This window comes from Ursus maritimus, unplaced genomic scaffold, assembly GCF_017311325.1.
Source record: "Ursus maritimus isolate PB19 unplaced genomic scaffold, ASM1731132v1 scaffold_23, whole genome shotgun sequence".
NCBI classification, from domain to species: Eukaryota; Metazoa; Chordata; class Mammalia; order Carnivora; family Ursidae; genus Ursus; species Ursus maritimus.
In genome coordinates, this window is record NW_024424786.1 from 4,040,096 (window position 1) to 4,053,264 (window position 13,169).

At 45.9% G+C, this 13,169-nt stretch overlaps 1 protein-coding gene across 1 annotated transcript; it reads right to left on the reverse strand.

The window, feature by feature from the left end:
* Positions 1-581: 581 nt before the first annotated feature.
* Positions 582-3,862, reverse strand: LOC103679400 (calcitonin receptor-stimulating peptide 2-like). Its single transcript, XM_040638693.1, has 3 exons — positions 3,777-3,862; positions 2,898-3,035; positions 582-877 (listed from the first exon to the last, which is right to left on the reverse strand). The coding sequence occupies exons 1-3, from the start codon at positions 3,860-3,862 to the stop codon at positions 718-720; spliced, it is 384 nt and encodes a 127-aa protein (XP_040494627.1). The 3' UTR covers positions 582-717.
* Positions 3,863-13,169: the final 9,307 nt, after the last annotated feature.

Below are 13,169 nucleotides of genomic sequence, written 5' to 3' on the forward strand. Positions count from 1 at the left end.
TATCTTTATTTAGCTTTAGTTTATCTCAGACAAGAGTGTTTTTAATATTAAGCATGCATATGTAGGTGTCTTCCATGCTCCTTATCCTATGAGTTGTATTCATTATAAATTAAAAGAAGTAGAGTTCGCTTCATGATGACCTAGAAAAAGAAAAGAACAGCCAGAATTTAGTAATTTATTAATTGTGAAAATATTGGTATCTATTATCTCATTCAGTCTTATATTAATACTAGCAATAGATACTATTGTTGCCCTTGTTTCATAGATGGTGACATTGGCCCGGAAAATGTGTCTGGCCCGGGGTCATACAGCTAATAGAAGGCAAACTCAGTTCATGATCCCAAGAGTTGGCTCTGAATTCAGATGTACATGACATTAGAGTGTTTAGACCCAAATCATGTCATTACCTTTCAAACTAAAAAGATAGATTAATCACAGTTATAAACAGATCTATCTTTTCTGGCGGATGATCTCAGTGTCACAGGGAGATACTGGTCAAATGCAGGGGAATGAACCTACATTCTAGGCATTTCAGCTACTGGGACTCCCTGTTCTCTCTGCAGACATTGGAGTGGGCACATTCCCCTGTGGATTTTTTCTATTATGTGGGCTCTCAGAGGGTTAAAGTGTGGACTGCACCCCTGCAATAACCGGTGTTCCATCCTCCCATCTGACACTAGAAGGGCAGTCACCTTCTTCCTGGAGTCCTTTCACTGCTCAGTCCCCAAGTTCCTCGTGATGACCACCAAGGGCTTCGGGACCCACATTGGTGGGCATGAAGGTGCTTTTCACCATGCGCTCAGCTCTGGCCAGCAAGCCTTCCAGAGGATTGGTCACACAGGGGGCCTTGGTGCAGGGGCTCTTCTGGGCAGTGATGCTGATTTGCAGGATGGAGGAAAAGGGGCCCGTCAGTGAGAGGCTGTCAGAGAGAGATCCTATGTGCCCCATGGGATATTCATGGCAACAGTATTGCTCTGAGAGGCACCTGTTAACGGTATGTCTTTCCCTAGTCACAGTGATCACTGCAGAAATACATAAGCTTCTGGGGAAAATGCTGTGATCATTCCCATGGACATTCCCAGGGGTGTCAGAAAGCCCAAAGTGGCTCTGGGTGAGTGGCCATGGAACGCAGACTGTAACAGCCTATCATTCCTGTACAAATAAACTAGAAATCAAGCAAGACTTGGGAGACAGAATCATAGTCCCTTACTGACCCCAACTTAAGGATTGTCTAGAAGCTACATCCCACTTAAAGGCACCCAATATCCCTTCTTAGAAATAGAAAAATACCCCAGACTTACCTGGAGGATGAAGAGACTTTACAGCATTGAGTCCCAGAGGTGCTTACCTGCTCCGTCCTTCTGTCCGGCTACCTCAGGTGGTCACAGCACTACTCACTACACTCTGGATCCAGCTACCACAGGGCTAAGGCTACTTCTAAGCACAGGTCCCCGAGTCTGTAATGCCTGTGGTGTCGGCCACAGCAATAACCACCACCGCTCAGGTCTTCTTACAAATATACTTTTATTCCCCAATGAAAAACACATTCGCAAGCAGGACTGAGAAGCTGGGCTACGATTCCTCAGGGGAGTCACAGGGCTGCCCCCCATCTCTTCCTGGGTGGTTCTCTTCTGGCCTGTGCATCTTGCTTTCCCCCCATCTGAGGTTCCAGACACCCACTGCCACAAAGAAAGCCACTGATACCAGCAACCAGAGAGGACCACACATATCAGGGTATAGGAAGGAAGGAAGAAAGGAAATTAGAAAGCCGAGGGAGGGGATTGGTAGGCATCCTGGTTCACACCAATGTGAGGACCATGGTCTCTCTCCAAGCTGCTGGCTGTGACCCTTCTCTTGCCAGGGGCTCCGACCCCAATTGCGGTCTGAGGGAACGTGTGAAACTTGTTGAGGTCCTGTGTGTATGTGCCCAGCACACAGGTACTCAGATTACTGCACCGCTTAGCTCGGAAGCTGTCCAGGCTGCAGGGAAAAGACATGCCAGGTGGTCCCATGTCCCGGGTCTGCCCCTGTGGCTATGACACAGAAGGCTGGACCTGGGAGGGGGCACTTCGAGGGGGGGGCAGGCAGCAGTGCAGCTCACACATCCTCCATTAGGAGAACCTGGAGGTTTGCTGAGCCAGGGCAGTGTGGGGAAGGGCTGCGGTGGGGAAGGGGTAGCCTTTTCTAGCATTCCTCATGCTGCCATATGTCAGTCCTCATGTCTGCACCGAGATGCTCCAGGGTAGCTGCATGTGCATATCATGCCTCAGACCCGGCGGGACCATGGCCAGGCTGGGGCTGGCGTGTGTGTTCCAAGCTCAGGGGACACGGGGAGGTGAGGCTGGGGAAGGGTGTCTGACCCAGGACAACATGCGCATCTCCACAGATCCTACACAACAAAGACTTCAGACCTACCTCAGACACTGCTCTACCTGACCCCACCATCTGCAAGGCTTTTGGCTTCACCTTGCAAACATGCAATGAAGACAGCTTGCAGGTGAGTATGAAGGCCAGGCGCTGGTGTACACGAAGCCTAATTTCTAAAAATCTCCTGAGATATATGCAGTCCGTCTGCCACCTTCACACTTACCAGTCCTAACTCCTCAATGCTAGGAAGTCCCCTCAGTACTACCAGCCCAATTTCCAGAGTGGGGGATTTCATACCTTCCCCAACTGCTTTGAGAAAGGGATCTTTTTTTCCATGTGCTCTAACCAGTCTCTGTGTGACCTCTATTGTCAGTGGGGCCTGAGAATAGCTGGGTCCCAGGCCGAGGTGAACAATGGCAGTTTGCTGGCCTCCTGTCCAGCTGTGTTCTCTCTTACCTCTTGGGATATGCCTTCCTGGGCATGACAGGAGGGAGGGTATGCCCTGAGCCGAGCTGGGTGGGGAGCCTCACCTGGAGCCCTCAGTCTCCTGCTCCTGCTGCAGCTCACGGACCTTCAGCCGCACATAGTCGTTCAGCATTGCAGTCAGTAGGAGGCATATTTCATCCTCTGTGAGTGTAGCAGGTTCCAGTGGGTTTTCCATGGCAGACCTACAGAGGGGAAGAAGGCAAATAGAGGCTCTGGGCCCCTGTCTACCACTTCCCCTGGATCAGTAGCCAGGCTTCTTGTTGTCTGTGTTTTCCCTGAGGATGTGGCCACCCCAAATCCTAGTGCACTGGGCGTGAGCCCAATGTCCTCCAAAAACATGGATTCACCAATAGTCAGGCGCTAGGGTGACCTTGACGTGGACTGCTGGAACTAGAATATATAGGGTCATGAAGGTGATGGTTAGATTTTTCAGGAATATTATAAGCTTAGTGTTAAATTAGGTATTTTTAAGGATTAACTGATAAAACTTACATTAGTTTGAATCTGAAAACATTTGTGTAAGGGTGAGAAATTAGATTGAGAGGTCACGTATTAGATCTAATAAGAACAAAATCAGTGGAAAATTAGATTAGTATGCAATCATTTCTCAAATTGTGCTTTAATTAGATAAATAGGTTTGGTACAGATACAAATGTTTGGTAAACAGCAATGACTATTCCATTAAGCTCAATAAACCATATGAAAATCACAGTAAAGTGTAGTATATACCAATTTTTTTAAAGTTGTGTATAATATCTCTATAGTATAAAATGTTTATAATAAACCCTTATGCAGGTTATATGCATATGCCCCCCCCCGCCCCGCCCCCAGCTGGTTGTTAACCTTTTAGCACACCAGAGAACAGAACTGTTTGATGCTAGGAATAGCGGGAGGGGAGTGCACTCCTGGCAGGGTGATCTTACCTGAATGGTGCTGCCTGGAGCGTGCCCACTTGGTACAGGACCAAGATGCCAATAGCCAGGAATGGGGAGAACTTCCAGAAGCCCATGACACCTCTCTGCAAGGGAAGAATGATGTCCCCACAGCAGTTAAAATTTCCATGAGCCCATTGATAAGAGTGAATCCCAATGTTCTTGTTCATATTGATAAATATTTTATTATTTGTATAAAATAATAGTTTGGATCTCTTGTGATTTCTTTGAGTTTTTGTATATCTCACCAATAATGAATTGAATGGAATCTTTGATTTAAAAAAATTGTTCTCTGAGCCCAAGAACCGGTGTTCTAGTCCTGCCTCTGCCTGGAACTCTCTTGTGTCATGGCTTCTTGATAACCATTTACCTTCTCCATTGTTTTTTTGTAAGCGAAGTGACTACTGGAGGTTGTGGTGAGAATATAGCATGCAAGGATAAGAGGTGTTCCTAGTGCCCAAGTGGGGAGGGGGGAAAACATCTGTACTCCACACCCCATACCATTCTCCAGCTGGCCAGGTCTCCATTGAGGAGCTTCTCTGAATGCTGTCACAGAGCTTCTCAAATAATGCAACACAGAGCTGTCTTCCCTGTATGGGGCTTTTGTTCACACCTTGTGGTGTTGGGGCGGGGATGCAGCTAGAGAGGGAATATCTGTGCCATTAGAATCTCTGACAAACTGAAGATCAAAATTCTGCACAACAGCTACACATGTGGACAAGAGTCCCCTGTGAAAACTAAGTTTAGCAGAGTCTAAAATTGGGGTGCAGGGCTTACACTGGGGAGAAGCTCCCAGAACTCACTACTGGGGTTTGCTGTTCCGGGCTGCCTGCCTCTAGGACAGTATGTCTATTTACCACCTACTAGCACTGGCCCAGTTTCCACCAATTTTCCAGGGACCACCAGGCAGGAGATAGGATCCCCGAGCACACATTCTGCAGAAACTATCCCCACATGCAATGCTAGGGAGTCCAGTGTCCTGAGATCAGCCTAAGCATGTCTCTAGCAGGAAAGAGAGAGACTGAAGCTCACTTCAGTGAGGACAAATGAAGCAAGGAGTCCCAGAACCGACCGTCCAGTGTTACCTGATGCAGGAGCCTGGGATGAATCCTGGAGTAATAGAGTTTTGGGAGGAAGAAACCCAGACAGACATACACAGAGACTCTAAGACACATAGGGACAGCAGTTACAAGAAAGATGAATGCAGAAGAGGGAGGGATGAAGAAGGAGAGATAGAATCATACCGCTAAGCAGGAATCTCGGGGCTCACCTGGCAGCAGGCAGCAGGTGGCTTGGAGCACAGGCGCGGCAGCTGTGGCAATGTTGGCGTCAGGCGATGGCGCTGTGGAAGTGGCAGAGACACTTGAGCGGAGCGGTGCTCTGCTGCCTCTCAGCACCCGCAGCTGCTCTTATTCCCGCCGCCCTGGGTCTGGGGGGGGGGGGGGTCCAGAAGCTCTGAGCAACCAATGAGGGGACAGATCTCATATCCCAGTGGATTGTGTCACCCATTTACGTGCAGAACCTAGAACATTCTGTGAGACCATCCCACTTGTATTTGCGTTGATGGGAGTGGAGGGAGGGAGAGGGATGGTGGGGGCCGAGGAGGAGAAATACCCTTAATATGAACAGGAAGTTGAGGGCAGTTTGACGTCATGGTAAATTTCGCCTGTTTAGTTCCACTGGGTTTGGAACGTGTGCCCCTCTCCACCCCCAGTGGTGCTATCTTAAGGGGCGAGATGCACGAAGCAGGACATCCTAGCTCCCCTCTCTGACCCTAGAGGCCCGGTGTAAGTGAGGCGTGGATGATTACAACGTGCAGCAGCGTTGATTCTGGGCCCACGCAGGGTGTCTGGTTCGGGTAGCAGGAATCACAGAGGGGCAAAGCTCATGGGAAAATCAAGAGATGGGAGTGATAGCAAGAACGTTATCAGTAGAACTCAATTCCAGGCGGTAAGTTGAAGGGAAATTAACTTCTCAGCACCTCAATGTACTCATCTTTGAAATGGGGACCACATTCCAGGCTTGAGAAAATGTTATCATTAGCAGCCATGTGCCTGCTTCCCAGCTAGGGAGGGATTTAGAAGAGCCCTCAGGCCCAGAGACCGATTCTGTGAAATCCCGATCTCAGTTTTGGGATTCCCACCTTGTGTGGCTTCCTGGATTCGTGCTGGGTGGTCTGTCACGTGGTTTTGGAGGAGCTGGAAGCCCTGCTGGGCCTGAGCCTGAAGGTGTTAGGCACCGAGGCTTCCCAAGCCTCCAAACGGACTTCTAGCCCTTCCTCTTCCTATCCTGTCAGCCAGCACCTCTGGCTCATCACCCTGCTGGAACCATTTGCCCAGCTGCCCCTTGCTTCCGGCTGCTGTTTGCGAAGTTGTCCCAGTGGCGTGTAATTCCAGCCCTTTGCCCACCTCCCCCGCACTTCGGTCCTCCACTAGAGAGCACAGCACGCTTGAAGGCACTGAAGAGTCCCTGGGGACACAAGGCTCACACACAAAGCTTTCACACAAATTCATTTCAGTCTCCAAACATGTGCGCACTCCCGGGAGCACAGGCCGGCACACGGGGTCCGACGCACCGGGCATGCACGTGGGTTCACTCTGAATCGCAGCCCAAGCTTCTATCTGAGTCTCTCTCATGGAATCACATGCACACATGGTATGATGATCTGCTGAAATCATACCTGCACTCACTCTCAATGTAAGTGTGCTTTCTCACTGTAGCACCTCCACTCTCTCCTGGACACACCAGCGGGAGGGTTTTAGGACCTCTCCAATCTGATCTTTCCACTCCCAGCTCTCCTGGTGGTTCTAGGTCCTGACTCCCTGCCCTCAGCTCCTCTTGTTGTTGAGAAAGAAGCTTCTTAATGTTCCCAGATCTACTGGTCTGAGTGCACTGCGTGAGGAATGCACTCCCTGAAAATTTTAATGCGAAGGAGGTGGCGCCTCGGGACTTGCTCTGGATATATGCCTTAGTGTCGCGCGATACACCTGGGGGTCAGTGTGCCAAGGGGGCTATACAGGTGCAGTGGGTGGGGACTCATTAATCGGGCGGTGCAGGGTAGGCAGAGACCCCAGTTAGGCTGTCCCCAGGGAGAGCGGAAATTATGGCTCTCGGAGGAGAGCAGAAATCCCCCGGAGGAAGCTGTCCGTGATCCGGGCAACGGTGCGCCCCGCTCCTCAGTCCCCAGAAGACTTTGCATTTCATAGCACACACCTGCCTTGTGCCACTTCTCCTTCCCTTCTAATTTGCTGGCCACTGTGACACCTACTTTCCAAGATGCCTCTTTGAAGCTTTCTTCCATCTTAAGTCCTGGTGTTGCCCTGCCGAGAGGAAGTGAGTTCGAGACTGGGGATTGGGTGTGTAAAAGTCGTTCTCCTCATGGCGGACTGGCAGGGGGTGCGTTCTTCCTTCTAGTGTGAAATACAGAACCACTCTCCCCTGAGTCTGTCCCTAATTTACCGAGTATATACAAGGAAGTTTAGACCTTCACGAGCGCGCGCTGATTAAATTATATCCTCTTATCCCTGGAACCTCTCTAAATTAAGGCTACACAGAAGACGATCTCATATAGAAGTCGCCAAGGAAAATACTGATTTTAAAATAGTCGCTTGACTATTTTGCTCCTCGTTTTGTAAACTTTTTTCATAACTTGATGTGAGAAGGGTCACATGTTGGGACTCCAGTCCCATAGGTACTCAAGCAACACCACCCCGCCGACCGCACCCCCCCACCCCGCCCGCGCTGGTCTTCTGCCTGGTAGCTGCGACCACCACAAATGGGGGAAATGGCAGCAATGTCTCCTCCATGGTGTAGGTCCATGCCTGAGTACACAAGTTAAGGGCTAGAGGAGAGACCAGCACCAGGGGATCCTACAAGATCATCTTCCACAAAGCCCTGTAACACTGCTGCCTGGCGGGCAAGGCAAACAAACCACAGAAGTTCATTCTCAAAGAAATTCAGATCAATGGCCAACAACTTCCTGAACATCTTTTGAGAAGCCAGTTCTAGCTCTCTACAAGCATCAGGGGACCCCTACAGTCTTGACCGCCTTGAAGGCATGTGTAAATATAAAGAGGACACCACGTGCCTATCTTTTCAAATTAGTGTTTTTGTTTTCTTTGGGTAAATTACCCATAGTGGAGTCACTCAATCATATGGTAATTCCGTTTTTAATTATTTGAGGCACCTCCTTAGTGCTTTCCACAGTGGCTGTAACCAGTTTGTATTCCCACCAACAGTGCAGGAGGGTGCCTTTTTCTCTACATCGTTGCCTACATTTTTTGTGTTTTTGTGTTTTTGATTTTAGCCATTCTGACAGGTGTGAGGTGATATCTCACGGTGGTTTCGATTTGCATTTCTCTGAGGATGAGTGATGTTGAGCATCTTTTCATGTGTCTGTTGACCATCTGTCTGTCTTCTCTGGTCAAGTGTCTGTTCATGTCTTCTGCCCATTTTTTAATTGGATATTTTTAGTGAGTATCATATAAATCCTTTATGGTTTATAGTTCTTTATGATAAGGAACTCACCCAACTCAATAGCAACAGCAAAGAAACAAGCCAAAACACCAGTCTGATTAAAAGATGGGCAGAAGACCTGGCAGAATGGCTATTATCCAAACCAAAGAAAAAAAGCAGAAGCAAAAAACCAAGAAATAACAATTGTTGGTAAGGATATGGAGAAAAGAGAACACTTGTGCATTACTGTGGGATAGTATATTATTGCAAGCACTATGGAAAACCATATGCTTGTACATTGAAGAATTTTGAATAGACCTACCATATCATCATGCAGTTCCACTTCTGGGTATTTGTCTGAAGAAAACAAAAATGCAGATCGAAACATAAACGCACCTGTATATTCATACAGTATTATTTACAATAGCCACAATATGGAAACAATTCATGTCCATTGATGGATAAATGGATAAATAAAATGTGATATATGTGCAATGGAATATTATTTAGTCGTAAAAGAAGGAATTGTTGCCATCTGTGAGAACACGGTTGGACTCCGAAGGTATTATACTGAGGGAAATAATCAAACAGAGAAAGATAGGTACTATATAATATCATTTATATGTGGAATTTAAGGATAAAAAGATTAGAAAATCTCTCGAACTCATTGATACAGAGAAGAGATTGGTAGTTGCCAAGGTAAGGGGTGGGGGCTTGGGAGAGGGCAAAATGGGTAAAGGGGGTCTATAGTTACAAACTTCCAGTTACAAAATAAATAAGTCATGGGACATAATGTATAGCATGGTGATGATAGTAAATAATAGTGTATTGTATATCTGAATCTAAGAGAGTAGATCTAAAAAGTTGAAAAAGACAGTTAACTTTATTGCTCCTACGTAATTCATGTCCGATATAGATTGAATGAGAACCACAACACCACAACCATGACAACATCTGTAGAGGCAACAACATCACCATAGCCATAAGTCCATTCTTTTCAGCCTGGGGGAGATCCAGAGCTGTAAAATTAGCTGGAATTTTGTAATTGAAAATTGTACGGGTTCCACATGTAAATAGTTTGGAAAGTCATAACAAGTCAAAAGGTCAACAGACTGAAAAATCATCAATTATTCTAAGATCATAAAGAGGAGGAGAGGACAAAGATCAAAACCCTGCCCCTGAAATTTGGAGAGACTGAGAGGCAAATACAAGGAGTAATGGCTTACCGGAATAGAGAGTCACAAGGCACAGCTCGGGAGGAACCAGTGTCTGGAAGTAGAGATGGGGTAGGATAACCTGAATTGTGACAAAAGGCTGGACAATAGTGGGAGCTAAAAATTCCAGGGGGACGTGACCCTGGTGGGTGGAGGTGCATTCCACAATTTTGGGAGATTTACGTCTAAGCGCTCCACCGGGTTCTCACAGAAAGTATCAAAGAAAAACAATTCCCTTGTGCTTCTGTAGGGCAGGAGAAAGGAACCATTTTGAAACACCAGAGAATTCTGTTTTTCTTAATAGGATCTGTCCTCAGCAGAAAGTAATTAACTAGAGCCTAATCTGCTGGGGTATTATCGAGCCTGAACGACCAGAGGAAGAGAAATACCCAACTCCAGTCAGCTCAAGACTTCCACGTGGTAGAGGGGAAATACCCAACTTTAGCTGATTCTAAAAAAAAAAACCCAAACCAAAATGCTGAGAGTGTGTGAAGTTTACAGTGCAGAAGCATAGGCTCACTAGAAGTCTGAGCTCTTAGGGCAGGTCTGTGGATGCTTCCTCTCCCTCTCTATTCCTAATGGGTAACATTTGGAAGGAAGCAAGAGGTCCTTGGTGAGGTGAATGGATAAATAAACTGTGGTACTTCCAGAGAATAGAATATTATTTAGTGGTAAGAAATGAGGTATGAGGGGCACCTGGGTGGCTCAGTCGTTAAGCGTCTGCCTTCGGCTCAGGGCATAATCCCAGGTCCCTGGGATCGAGCCCCTCATCGGGCTCCGCGCTCCACTGGAGGCCTGCTTCTTCCTATCCCACTTCCCCTGCTTGTGTTCCCTCTCTCACTGGCTGTCTCTCTCTCTGTCAAATAAATAAATAAAATCTTAAAAAAAAAAAAAAAGAAATGAGCTATGAAGCCATGAAAAGAGCTGGGCGGGGGTGTCAGGGGTGGCTCAGTTGGTTAAGCGGCTGCCTTCAGCTCAGTTCATGATCTCAGGGTCCTGGAATGGAGCCCTGATTTGGGAAAGTCCGTTGGAGTAAACAAAGCAAGAGTTCAGGTTGGTGTCGGTTTCTCATTGGCTGAGTTGCGGGGGTAGCTGATTTCTTGTAGGAGGTGGAGTGTGCCTCTTTTTCTGTTGCTCTCTGTAATGGATGATTCTTTCCTATTGAGGATTCTTCTGTTGGAGTGTGTACTAGAAGGTCCTTCCTATAATTGACCTTGAGTGGTATGGCTCTCCCTTCTGGCCTCCCAACTCTACTCTACTGAAGTTTCCCTTTATTAATTTTCACAAGCTAAGCCTGCTATGGACTTCGGGCATTATGATGTGCAGTGTAGGTTCATCATTTGGAACAATGTACCACTCTGGTGAGGGGTGTGGCTAATGGCGAAAGCCATTCATGTGAGGGGGCAGCGGTATGTGGGAAATCTGTGTACCTCGTCTCAATTTTACTGTCAATCTAAAAATCTACTCTGGAAACAGAAAGTGCTTTAAAAACGTTGTTTGGACTGTGTCAAGAAGGAGCCAAACCAAAGCTTTCCATTAGTAAGTTTACTGAAGAACAGGGGCAGAGAATCCATTGCTTCTGAATCATTTCCTTAGGACATTTTCAGAGGGCAGCAGAGCCCCTAGTGTCAGAGGGAGGGCAGGGGTGGCTGCCAAAGAGAGGCAGGAAGTGTACCCTGGGAGTATAGGGGCTTGCTGAGCCCTTTAACCAGGTGGATTGCTATAAACATTGGAGGAGGGAGACATCAATGTTTAATGAATAACCTAGATAAGAAAGTATCTTCAAGATGTTGCATGTACAGTGAGTAGGAAAACTTCCTACAAAATCATACTGAAATAAACGGAAGCAAAAAATTGAGTTCCAGCTGTATGTCAGGCACTACGCATGTGTTATCTCTCTTATTGTCAAGAGTTTAATAAGATGGGTATTATTATCTTTGTTTTATAGGAGCAGAAGTAGTAAGAGAATTTGGCTATATATATATATTTATGTATATTATATATATATAAATTAATTATATTTTCCTATATTATAGGAGCAGAAGTAGTAAGAGAATTTGGCTATATATATATATAAATTAATTATATTTTCCAGGTGCCATTGAAGCACTGGGATGCCAGGACATGGCTTATCTCCTGCAACCTCAGGTAAGAGCTCTTTTCCTCTGGACACAGCTACTGAATCAGAACATGACGTGGGCATGTCTCCCTGCTTCAGGGCTAATGTGATTTGTAGAGAGAGGCTCAATGACCAGGCAGGAATCATTTATAATTCTGGCCCAACATTTGGGATATTGGCAATTTTGCTGCAGGAAAATAAATGCTAGTGCTGCCACTTAAAGTAAGTAAATTGGTAGATAAGAAACCCAAAATCAGATACATAAGAACATTGATAAGATAGAAGTTTTAAATTCTTCAAAGTTCAAAGAAACAGAAATCCATTAATTTCCCATAGTTCTCATTTTTTGCTGTTTAACCTTGTCTGAAATTGTGGTTGATTCTGGAGAGTTTTTTGTTTGAACAGGGGATTTAGTGGTGGTCTGGGGCCGGTAGGGGTGGGTTGTAGAAAGAATGCTGGGTATCAGGAGATGAGATTCTAATTTCTATCCCTAACCCAAATGGTGTGACTTTGAGAAAATTATTTGGACCTCTAGTTCCACATTGGTCAAACTTATCTATTGGATTGAGAGATTCTGAAGTTCCCTTCTAATTGTAATATTCTACAAATGTTCTGCATACTTTATGGGGTCTTTACAGTAATTATCTGTGACAAGATAGTCACTAATAGGCTTCCTCTATTTGCCCTGGTAGGTACTGTTGGTCCAGGGTCCCCTCTATGTTCCAAACCAGCAATGGCTGGTTGTGTCCTTCTTGCATTGCATCACTCTTACCTTGTTTTCTCCTTCCCTCTTCCATTTGGAAGGACTCTTGTGATATAACTGGGCTCACTGGGATAATCCAGGAAAATCTATCCATCTCAATGTCCTTTATTTATTTATTAAAAAAGATTTTAATTCAGTAATGTGGCAGGATACAAAATCAATGCTCAGAAATCAGTTGCGTTTCTATACACGAACAATGAGACTGAAGAAAGAGAAATTAGGGAATCCATTCCATTTACAATAGCACCAAAAATAATATGTTTTCTCGGAATTAACTTAACCAGAGACGTAAAGGATCTATAATCTAGAAACTACAAATCACTCTTGAAAGACATTGAAGAAGATACAAAAAGATGGAAAAATATTCCATGCTCATGGATCAAAAGAATTAACATAGTTAAAATGTCCATGCTACCCAGAGCAATCTACACTTTCAATGCTATCCCGATCAAAATACCAATGACATTTTTCAAAGAACTGGAACAAGCAGCCCTTAAATTTGTATGGAACCAGAAAAGGCCCCGAATTGCCAAGGAGTTGTTGAAAAGGAAAAACCAAGCTGGGGGCATCACAATGCCGGATTTCAAGCTGTGCTACAAAGCTGTGATCGCAAAGACAGCATGGTACTGGCACAAAAACAGACACATAGACCTATGGAACACAATAGAGAACCCAGAAACGGACCTTCAGCTCTTTGGGCAGCTAATCTTTGATAAAGCAGGAAAAAACATCCAGTGGAAAAAAGACAGTCTCTTCAATAAATGGTGCTGGGAAAATTGGTCAGCTACATGCAAAAGAATGAAACTTGACCACTCTCTCACACCATACACAAA